We start from the raw sequence: 11,955 nt of genomic DNA on the forward strand, positions 1-11,955 counted from the left end.
GCGCTTCCGGTTGGGCATTTTGGAGCCGAGTATTAAATTTTCTTTGTTCTTCTAATGATACCGCGTTCGCCAGGGCTCTAAGCTTGTTCAACTGCTGAGGACATAATAGTGTTTTGATGTCAGTGGTTGGTAGTTCCCGTCTTAGTCGTTTGATCTCTTCACCAGCTGCCTGGCAGAAGAAGACTTTGTGTTCTGGCGTATCTCTTATCACACCACATGCGCTGCACGCAGGTGTGGGTCTGCTGCCTAAACGTACGAACAGCCAATAAAATAACAAACGTAGGATTCTAATGTTTATTTGTTTACCATCTTTCCGAATGCTATTTTGCTCTATTGCAGATACACGCCTTCAACATATCATGTGCAACCCTGAAATTGAGCCTAACTCTACACGCAACCCACCAACGCCTTGTGGAAATTGGGTTGCCTTGTTTAAAATGTCGTTGTCCTAAAACTTTTGAGAGACACTGTACACTTGAAACTTTCAAGCGGAGATTGCACTCTCAATTTAGTACATTTCAGTACTTGTTTTTTTTTAGCTTCATGGATGAAAACCCATTCTCCGAGCTCATTGTGTACCCCCTTCAAGTAGTTCATGTACCCCTGGGGGTACGCGTACCACAGTTTAAGAACCACTGACATAAAGGATTACTGTTATCTTGATATCGTTATGTAGGTATTAAATACATACATAACTTCGATAAACGTGTTCTTTAACAGTAATACTTAAGCTATTAAAAAATAACAAGGCTATTATTATTCCTCCTTAAAACCGTAAATATGTAACATGGTCATGCTGTTTTACTGAAGGGTTGTGGAAAGTAAAGGGATCAGGGTGGAAAGTTATGGGCCCATTGCGTAGAGTTAGGAAGGCGCCAAAAATTCACTTCGCCCGAGTGAAAATTTTATCTTAAGTCCTTGCACCAGAAATCGTGTACAATACATTCTAAAGTCTACCTCCTACTCAGCTCGGTAACGAAGGCAGAAATATAATAGGGGGAAGCAAGGGCCAGGGGTGAAGTAAGATTTAATATTCCTCTAAATATTATTTTCTATATATAACATGTCGGCCTCCCTGATGGTGTAGTGTGGGCCTCGCAGATGGTGCATTGGTGGCGTCATCGCCTAGGGGTTCCGGTGGTGTTGGTTGGTGTTTTAAGTCCACTTTGTGCACAGTAAGGCTAATCGGGACCGGACCTACAGTTTAAAGTGGAATCCGAACCACTATGTGCTTCCACCGGGTATCGAACCCGGGACCCCTTGATTACAAGGCGACGACGCTACCACTGCGCCATCGAGAGGTCCTAGGGGGTTCCGGGTTTGATACCTGGTGGAGGAACATAGTGGTTTGGATCTCACTTTAAACCGTAGGTCCAGTCCCGATTAGCCTTACTGTGCATAAAGTGGAATTAAAAACCACTCAACTAACCACCGTTGTGATGGCGTAGTGGTAACGTCCTTGCATTGTAATCAAGGGGTCCTGGGTGCGATACCCGATGGAGGTTTGGAACCTCCTTTAAACTGTAGGTCCAGTCCTCATTAGTCTATATGTGCATAAAGTGGACGTATACCAACAATTCATAATTCTATACATAAAATGCGTTCTTGGGCTAAGTGATGTCAGATATGCAGTTGTTGTCACTTTCATTGTGAGGCTGTATTTAGGTCTGGCAGTAACTATTATACGCAAGTAATGTACATACAATGAATGTAATGCAATAGTTGTAACAGAGACGGCGTGAGCGTGGCATGATTGCATCGGTTATAGATTTTCCCACCGATACAAGAACAATGAGCCGAGAACTATTACTCCATCGTGGCAATGCATTCATTCGATTCCATTGTTTACTCTCTTAACCCAGTGACGTATGTTATGGCAGCTGTTAGTATAAATACTCGCGAACCACTGCAATCTACACCGCCAGTGTCCAGCAACCGACAAGCCTCCACTCCTCTCATCTGATTATTGCGAAGCAGTAGTATCAGGTAAGCTCAGAACTAGTCTTACGTCGTACTTACATCCTTTCAATGTGATCGTAAAATATGCTTCAAATCAACATCTTAAGGCTTATTCTTTTAAGCTGTGATTCCGAACGAGGACAGGTCCAGAACAGACTTGCATTCCTCTTCTTGAAAATGATGGATGTACCATCTGCAAGTCAAATTCTGTAATTCTTGTTTAAATTACATAAACTGGAAAACAAATGACCTGCAAATATTCTTCCTCCTGACGGCTTGAAAATGTATTTATTAAATACAACCACCGCATTGGTTGCAGCAGTAGCTCACATAATTGATTGGCAGGGATTCGAACCCGGAACCCTGGCGTCGTAGCACTCTATGCTCCCGGAGACCGGCTCACATAATTTAATGTTACCAGCATCTCTACCTTGGCTAAGGGAGAAATTGGGTAGAACATCTACAGTCTGACTTACTTAAGGCACTTAGGACGTCCACAGAGAGGTTGACCGCGATGGAGAAAATGACATTACAAAATACTGAAAATAAAGAAAGGTCAATGGAAGATTAAACAAACACGTTTTTGAATGCGTAGTCAAGCAAATACGAGTCTGCTGAAGACTTAACCAATCGGTCGGCAGAACATGTTCAAAGCACCAAGCTATGAAAAATGCTCTCCTCCTCCTTGTAAAACAAAGTTCCAACCATTACTTATGCACTGTATAAAATCGAGCGGCTTTCATCTCTATTTTTCCGTTTTCTTTGTAACACGATTAGCCGAAAGTGTAGTGAAATAACCAGATCAATCAATCAGCCAACCTTTGCCTCTGTTTCACTTCCATCATTTATTTTCTTACTTTAAAAAATCTATTCTTCTTAATAAATTTTCGTCCTTTCGTTCCCTAAGATGGGCTTGTTTGTTTCTCTGCTGAAGACTTAACCAATCGGTCGGCAGAACATGTTCAAAGCACCAAGCTATGAAAAATGCTCTCCTCCTCCTTGTAAAACAAAGTTCCAACCATTACTTATGCACTGTATAAAATCGAGCGGCTTTCATCTCTATTTTTCCGTTTTCTTTGTAACACGATTAGCCGAAAGTGTAGTGAAATAACCAGATCAATCAATCAGCCAACCTTTGCCTCTGTTTCACTTCCATCATTTATTTTCTTACTTTAAAAAATCTATTCTTCTTAATAAATTTTCGTCCTTTCGTTCCCTAAGATGGGCTTGTTTGTTTCTCTCGCTCACTATTTCAACCATTTCAATAGTTTAAATAATGGTTACACAGAGTGGGCAGGCTGTCTCGTGAAATCGTGGCTGTCTCGATCTGGTGACGTCAGATGGGACAAGATAGCTAAGAACGGTTCACTGTGAAAAAAAAGCATCACTATAGTTGTATCGGCTACAAAATACTGCAATAGTTTCCGTTTGTTTCCGTGTCAGTCCTGTTGAGATGAGTTTACTTAGTACTGAGTTTTGTAAAAGAAAATGGAGGCTGTGGTGAATACAGGGGTGAAGCAGTGAAAACAGGGAACGCAACAGGTCCAAGAAAGTTAACAAAAGTACTCCTAACTTGTATAATAATAATTAGTCAGAAATACTCTTCTTACCCCTCTAAGCCACGCCTATGCTTGGGCGAATATAACCATCACTTCGTAGAACTTCATACAAACGAGGATGTTTTCTCGTATTCTCGTATGTCATGATTGAAAGCGTGTATTGTGAAGGTTCGACTTGAATCCCAGGACTGTAGTCAAGGGTATACGGTGGTATATGCCGTATACCCTGTGGTAAATCTTCCCCTTTACCGCATACCTCCTACCACAATGCTATAATCCGAGATGACCCACCAGTTGATCAGTTTAAGTTTGAGTATTACTTTTAGTTCGTTTGTTTAAAATCCACTTTATGCACCGAATGGCTAATCGGGATTGAACCCACAGTGGAATACGAACAACTATGTGTCTCCACCGGATATCGAACCCGGAACCCCTTGAACAGTGTAAGCCTCAGGAATATAGGTATAAAGATAAAACCACCTTGCTGCAAATTACTTTTATTATAGAGTTTTGTGTAAAACGTTATTGTGACAAGTATGGTGACGTAACAAAAGAGGTACTTTGGAGATAGAAAGAGTGGCGTAAGAAGACTCTAGTGCTCAATGTAAATAGTGAGGTCTTCAAATTATTCTTTCCTTAATTTTTAATTCTTGCGTTAACAGCAGAAGTAATTAAGGTTATTTAGAGTACACAAACTGACAATTCACGAAAGCAATGTCAACAAGAAAGTAAAATATTTTACTGTATCCCTCACGTTCATGTAATCATTAAAATACGCGTTTCATATTTTAAGAATGCCTTCTGTATTGAAATATGTCTCATTTATGCCAATTATGGGTATAGTATCTCCACCATCATGAATTAAATGTTTTCATCCATATATTTAATGGAAACATAATCGAAAGCTAAGGGAGACAGGATTTTCCCTTAACATTTCACGAAACTTAGTATATACCCTCTGGAAATGTCAGGACTAAAACACAATAGTTCACTCAACCATGCATATAGAGATGATTCTATGTCGGCGGAATGAAACGCTGAAAAATGTCGAAATGCAAGAATATGAGTGAAAATTTACCAAGAGCATCGATAATATAGACGAGAGAAATCAGTAAACGGCAGCAAAATACTCTCCAAAGTTGATTATTTCTGTGAATTCTAATATAGACATTCAAATTATCTAAGATATAAATTTAAATATTCAACATTAAAAAAATCTGCGCAGACTAAATACAACTTTTCTTAAAATCCTTTTCAGACTTTTTCAAGAACAATGGAAGTTAAGTCGCCAATTGTTCGGGAAGAGGCTACTGACGCATTGCAGAAGAGGAGTTATTTCCGAACGGACATTGTTTGGAAAAATGTGTTGGCTTTTGTTGTTCTACACAGCGCTGGTCTCTACGGGTTTTACTTGTCTTTAACAGCAGCAAGCATCTACACTACATTGTGGGGTAAGAAATACTTCGATGGATGTTTCTAATTAGTTTAGGGCTCGAGAAAATTATCTAAAATCGTAAATAATGAACTAAAAGTAATTTTCGATCTTGAAAAAAGCTAGGCTATTTCATAAATTACAAGAGAGTAGTGAACAACACGATAAAACACGTTGTTTAGGGGTTTAAACTACTGAAGCAAAGGGAAAAAAATGAAGTGCTACTGTAGTTTTCTGTATTTTTACTTCAAGGGTACAAAAATACACCGCAAGTTTTTTTGTGTGAGTCATTCATATCCTTTCAGAGTGGGCTTTACACGATACAGTAGTCGGTCAGCATCTGAAAATAAAGTTGTATTTCGCGTACATCAGGTTATTTTTTTAATACATATACTATATTGTGACTAATTTACTTTAAAACCACAGATTAAAGCGATAATAGTGGGCTGCAAGGGAACTTCAAACAGGCTTCACCTAAAGTATGTTTGCTGGAGGATAAAATAAATTTACCACAATTAATTATTAATCCATTGCCAAACATTTAAGTTAAAAATAATATTGTGCTTTTCCTATTAATAGTATTTTGGATTACTGGCGAACTTACTATCAAGACCATGACAGAAAATTTAACTATGTAAGTTATGCTAGGAAATGCATTTAAATTTTAAAGAACAACAGGCGAGAAGAAAAATAAACCTCAAAAATGAAGATAAATGTAACAAAAACAGCAAGAAATATTGAAAAGTGAACTAAAAGTCAAAAGAGGCCTAAGGGAAACGGACTGATATCTGGTTTAGCACTGTTTTCAAGGCTCAGAAAGAAAGGTGATTTTTCATCAAATTCCGAGCGCTACTAATGAGCAATTTGTATCCAATGAGACTATAGATATTTACCAGTACGTATACTCCTTTTGGTTAGTCCTAATTGCCGAAAAATGCAGTGTTCGGGTTTTGCCCAGGATGATTAACACGCCCAAATTTTAACAGAAACGTTGAAAGAAAAAAGAAATATAACCTTAAAATAGTTTCGTTGCAATATGGTATCATGCTGAGAATTAGGTCTTGTGTTAAAGAGCTCAGTATTTCATGCATATACTAGAATTGTCTACAATGCTTCAAATAGATAAGAATCTCAGGAAAGCTTCTGTCAAACAGGCACTGTATTTCTATTTTCCCTGAAGCGAATTTCTCAACTCTCCGATTCAAATTTCCTCGTACTGTTCTTTTTCCAGCAACTTCCTGACAGAATCCGATTTTCGACAGACGAGCTTGGTGCTATTTGAAGCAAGTTGAGGCAGTTTCCTCCACAAATAAAATAAACACTTAAATGATAACAACATCGGGGAGGCAACCCTCCGGACATCTCCGGCTGTTCCGTTTTAAATCATTTTGAAAACTGTTTATGTTACAATTTGTTACGAAAAGATAGTTTCGTCTTATTTAGAATTATATGTTTTTGTTGTAGCGCTGAAAACGGTAGGATTTATTCCGTCAATATTACCATGTCTTAATTATATGGATGATATTGCTTTCCATTTAAATATTGTATTTATTTAATGGCTCTCTTAAATGCAAACATGGAAGGAAGTAAAAACAGCTTTTACAGTTTATGGAAAAACACTGGGTTAAATACACTCTGTCCTAGCAATCTCTGAAGCAAGCGAACAAAGTAGTGACGTGCGAGAGAGGAAGTGAGTGCAAAGAGGGGAAAACGCGACGACTGCAGCTATCAGCCGTTTGCAGGAGCGGGCACGACTTTGATCCGCCCACTCGCTTTCTCGCCTTACTCCATAGATTCCTGAGACACAGTGTAGTTATTACAGTTATTTAGTACTTAGTATTCCTTCAATTTAAGGTTGCGCAAATACTCTGAAAAGAGGAAATGCTACAGTTGAATTCCAAACCAATTCTAAAAGTTCCTTTGTTTTGCAGCCACGTTCCTTGCCCTGACAAGTGCCCTCGGAGTGACGGGAGGAGCCCACCGCCTGTTCTCCCATCGCTCCTACAAAGCCAAGTGGCCGCTCAGGCTCATCTGGGTGATGCTCCACACGGTTGCTGGACAGGTAGGCTACAACATTATTACACCTAAAAAATACAACGTTGAAATATCAGAATTAAAAAGTTAACTAAAAAAATCTACTTGGAATTTTGAGTAACGGCCCTCATAATTTAATGAATGACATATATCAAGGCTACTAGTCTCCAGTCTTCTATTTCTACAGGATGAATTATGAATTGATGCAGGAACACAATGTCATGTCACTTCCTTACTCAGGCTTCGAACCTAGGTCCTCTAGCCTTGCTCTTATGCGTAAATGAAGCTGTGATATATTCTTTGTAGATGAGATCTTACCTAAACCAACAATAAATCAAAGTACACTAACCTTTCTAGTTAATTAAGTTGTGGTCAACTTCCGCCGAGTATCTTGTTTCACAATAATTCATATTGCAATCACCTACAATCAAAAGATAGAGATATACTTGCACACTACAAATTATATGTGCCCAACTTGTAACGATTTTCATAATACTTTAGTTAATATTGCCATTAAATTGGTCCTCCCCGATGGCGTAGTGGTATTCGGGTCCCTGGTTCAATACCCGGTGGAAGGACATAGTGGTTCGGATCTCACTTTAAAATGTAGGTCCAGTCCCGATTAGCCTTACTGTGCATAAAGTGGACTTAAAACAACAATTCAATCAATCAATTACCATCAAATTTTTCATTCACTTGGTAGGTAAGAATAGTTAATAAATATAGTCTATTTTTGTAGGATGGAGGGATATCGTTGAGATGGACCTAAAGGACATCGGTTAGGGTGGAAAGGATTGTATTAATTGTCTTGCCCAGGATAGTAACATTTGGAAGGCTTATGTTGCTGCAGCCATAAACATTCGGGTTTAAGAATGCTAGAGAGTTAGAGTTAGTTTTGTAGGTGCGTGCTCTTTTTTGTAACTACCCCTTCCAAAAATTCTAGGTTGGATTCCTGACCAGGATGCGGGTGTTCTAGTGAAATTTTTCCTACACAATTTCCACCTTACAAGTACATTTATACTCATTCTCGTAATTAACCTAAGGACGTATATGGTGTTTGTCAGTTTGTTTGCTTTAAACTATAAACGTGTTCGAAATTAGTGATCACAACGAGGTTTTGCTCCAGCTTTGGACTGTCAGAAGACTTTGTATGTATTCTAGCAGATGACAAAACCACAGAACATATAAAACGCTTACCTTTGCAAAGCTAGTGCGTAATTCACTAGGGCAACAATGTGTGAACAAATTAGTCTTACACTTATTTCATCAGTTATCATGTAATTATGTCTCGGCAGACAATTTTATTATTTTTTGGTTCAAGTTTTAAGACAGCAATAAATTACATTTATGGTAAAGTGAGCTTGGATTTTTTTTTCGCCTACAGAACAACATGTACATCTGGGTGCGAGACCACAGGCAGCACCACAAGTACAGCGACACGGACGCCGACCCCCACAACGCCTCCCGCGGCTTCTTCTTCTCCCACATCGGCTGGCTCATGCTCAGGAAGCTGCCGCAGGTCAAGGAGAAGGGCAGGACCATCGACATGAGCGACATCCAGGCCGACCCCATCGTCATGTTCCAGACCAGGCGAGTCTTCTTGCTTCTCTGCATCTCTTATTAGGAAAGGCTATGCTAGGCTGTCTATAGAACACTCGTGGGGTCCTATTAGATTGTAAACGGCGCCTCTTCCGTTGCAGGTTCTACTACCCTCTGTACGCCATCTTCGCCTTCGGGATCCCCGTGGCCGTCCCCTGCTACCTGTGGGGAGAGTCCTTCGCCAACTCGCTGCTCGTGGCCTACTTCTTCCGCTACGTCTTCCTGCTCAACGGCACGTGGCTCGTGAACAGCGCGGCGCATTTGTGGGGCAACAAGCCTTACGACGGGTAAGTGTGACGATCGAATAGAACTTCTGGTGATTGCCATATTCTCGTAGTCGTAGCTCTAACTATGCCCTTTCCTTGCAGCTCCATCCTGCCGGTGGAGATCCCGTCGGTGGCGTACCTGTCGCTGGGGGAGGGCTGGCACAACTACCACCACGTCTTCCCCTGGGATTACAGGGCCGCTGAGTTCGGTCTGCGCAGGAGCCTCACCACGCAGCTCATCGACCTGTGCGCCGGCGTCGGGTGGGCCTACGACAGGAAGAGCGTCTCGGCGGAGGTCCTGAAGGCGCGCACCGAGAGGACGGGCGACGGGAGCCACCCCGTGTGGGGCTGGGGAGACAAGGACGTCCCGAGGGAGCAGTGGGATAGGATGACCGAGAAGCTCAACAACGAGGCAGGAGGCCTCATCGCTGGGGTGAAGTCCATGGAGAGGTTGTTCTTGTAACATGACCATTTAGTTGCAATAGCAGCCTGCTTATGTTAGTCAATCCTGTATATTTATCTTTTATTTTCTAATAAAATTTTTGGTAAACACTTATTTTATTTCATTTCAAGCATTCTGAATATTTGTGCATAGTAAAATAGTAAAAGCCTAATCTTACTTCCCAAAGTGGGTTGAAATCTAATTTTTCAAGTTTCTTAAAATCCTAATGTATACGCCTGTCTGAGAAGAAACATGACCATGATTCTCAGCTTATTAAGGCAAACGTAATAGAAGACAAGCGAAATCATAAACCACGCGTAAAATTCAGAGTTATTAGACCTACAAACAATGATGAGAACATTTCAAAATTCAGAAACGCGCTTAAATCAGAAACATGGGATTTTTTAAACAATATGGCTGTAAACGTAAACGAGAAATTCGAAAAATTTCTTGATACTGTAAGATACCATTTTAATAAATGTTTTCCCATAAAAAAAGCACGAGTTCACAACAAAACCAATTGCCTTTGGATAACCAAGGAAATTAAATATTTTAGCAAATTAAAACGATCATTGCATAAACAGAGTAAATATGCAAACAGCTCTACCCTTAAAGATCATTACAAACAGTTCAACAAAAATTACAAGAAAACATTAAAACATTGCAAACAGTTGTATGTTGATAAAAAGTTGAATAATTCAGAAAACAAATCTGCAGAACTATGGAAAATAGTTAATCGTAAAAAAACGAACATGAATCAAGATATCATATTAGAAGCAGGTAATGTAATAGAGACAGATCCGAAAAAAATAGCTAATACTTTTAATAATTATTTTGTTAATGTAGCACTTAACCTGCAACGTAACATCAGCGTAACCGACACATACAAAGAAAAGTTAAATAACCTGAAAAAGATCTTTCACGCATTCTTTTTATATGACCCCTACTACAGACGAAGAAATTTCCAACATAATTAGAAATATGAAAAACAAAAAATCAACAGGGCTAGATTCAATGCCGATTAACGTGATCAAAGAGAAACTTACATTAACGAGCCTTTGGCTAAATTAATTAACGAGTGTATGGAAAATGGTAGCTTTCCAGATTGTCTAAAAATATCAAAAGTAATACCCTTATATAAGAAAGGAAATAAAACAAAAATTGAAAACCACAGACCAATTTCCTTATTGTCAATTTTTTCAAAAATTTTCGAAAAATTCATTTATAATAGGATAATAAAGTATGCAGAAGATAAAAAGATACTCATAAAGCAACAAAATGGGTTTGTGAAATCGAAAACAACAAAAAATGTCATTTTTGATGTAATTGATAATATTCTTTCGGCCATAAACAAAACGTATTCTGTTGTCGGAATTTTTTGTGATTTATCAAAAGCGTTTGACTGTGTGAATCATCACATACTACTAGAAAAATTAAAATACTACGGAATCCGCGGTCTATCAAATAAATTATTAGAATTCTATTTATCGAATAGAAAACAGAGCGTTGCAATAAATAGCTTATCCAATAATGGGACGCAAACAACATATTGCTCCGAATTGAAAGATGTGGTTATTGGAATCTCCCAAGGATCGATACTAGGACCCCTATTGTTTTTATTGTTCATAAATGACCTTCCAGCAAATGTTGAAACTGCCCAAGTTACTCTTTTCGCTGATGATACTACGGCTTTAGTAGATTCTGTTAACGATGTAACTTTAATTCAAAAAACGGAAGAAGCTCTTACTGAACTACAAAGCTGGTTTTCAGCAAACAAACTTTCTATGAACAACGAAAAAACTAATATAATAAAATTTGGTGTATCTAGAGCCAAAAACTCTTCTATTAAGCAAGATAATTTCACAGTAGGGCATGCCGTTATAACAGCTACTAACAATACAAAATTTCTTGGAATATTTATAGACGAGTGTCTAAACTGGAAAGTTCACATAGATCATTTATGCAAGAGGCTAAACACCGTATGGTACCAATTAAGAACCTTAAAAAATAGTTTCAACACAGTATGTATGCTAAATATCTATTTCTCAAACTTCGAAAGTATTTTGAGGTATGGTATCCAATTTTGGGGGAACCCGGCTCAATCGCAGAGGATTTTTAAAATTCAAAAAAGAGAATTGCGTATTTTGGCAAATGCACACAAAACTGATACATGTAAACCTCTTTTCAAAAAATTCCGTATATTAACACTTCCAAGTTTGTACATACTTGAAACACTTACTTTCATCCACGAAACAAAATCGAACTATCCAAAGAACATAGACACTCACAATTACAATACCAGACAAAGAGACAGCTTTCACATTCCCAAAGTGCGGCTAACTGCATACCAAACGGGACCTTTTTACTCAGGCATCCAGTTATACAATATATTATCAAAAAGTTACAAAAAAAGTTTGAAAGATCCACAATCTTTAAAAGTAAAGTGAAAAAACTGTTGTTGGAATACACATTATATTCAGTTCAAGAATTTCAAGAATTAAATAACTTTATAAAATAAATTTAGATTGTATACACTATATAATATGTACTTTTACAGCACTAGTTCACTTCCAGAAATAATTTGTCAATGTATGTTTTACTATTATAAATAAAAAAATTCTGCCAAATTGATGTATAGATATATATTATGTGCGATGTCAACAT

General features: G+C 38.4%; 1 protein-coding gene across 1 annotated transcript; it reads left to right on the forward strand.

The window, feature by feature from the left end:
• Positions 1-1,930: 1,930 nt before the first annotated feature.
• Positions 1,931-9,312, forward strand: LOC146003454 (acyl-CoA Delta-9 desaturase-like). The gene is made up of 6 exons (XM_083141740.1): positions 1,931-1,986; positions 4,777-4,969; positions 6,882-7,012; positions 8,369-8,574; positions 8,685-8,870; positions 8,952-9,312. Exons 2-6 carry the CDS (start codon positions 4,792-4,794, stop codon positions 9,310-9,312), a joined length of 1,062 nt encoding a protein of 353 aa, XP_082997866.1. The 5' UTR covers positions 1,931-1,986; positions 4,777-4,791.
• Positions 9,313-11,955: the final 2,643 nt, after the last annotated feature.

The sequence above is a fragment of the Lepisma saccharinum genome, chromosome 20 (genome assembly GCF_977018435.1).
Source record: "Lepisma saccharinum chromosome 20, izLepSacc3.1, whole genome shotgun sequence".
NCBI classification, from domain to species: domain Eukaryota; kingdom Metazoa; phylum Arthropoda; class Insecta; order Zygentoma; family Lepismatidae; genus Lepisma; species Lepisma saccharinum.

What these genes read in the sequence shown, in the direction of transcription:
- LOC146003454 (XM_083141740.1), top strand. Translation starts at nt 4,792, where the DNA reads ATGGAAGTTAAGTCGCCAATTGTTCGGGAAGAGGCTACTGACGCATTG. An exon ending in CATCTACACTACATTGTGGG is followed by an intron (nt 4,970 to 6,881) that starts GTAAGAAATACT and finishes TTTGTTTTGCAG; the next exon opens with CCACGTTCCTTGCCCTGACA. An exon ending in ATCGTCATGTTCCAGACCAG is followed by an intron (nt 8,575 to 8,684) that starts GCGAGTCTTCTT and finishes CTTCCGTTGCAG; the next exon opens with GTTCTACTACCCTCTGTACG.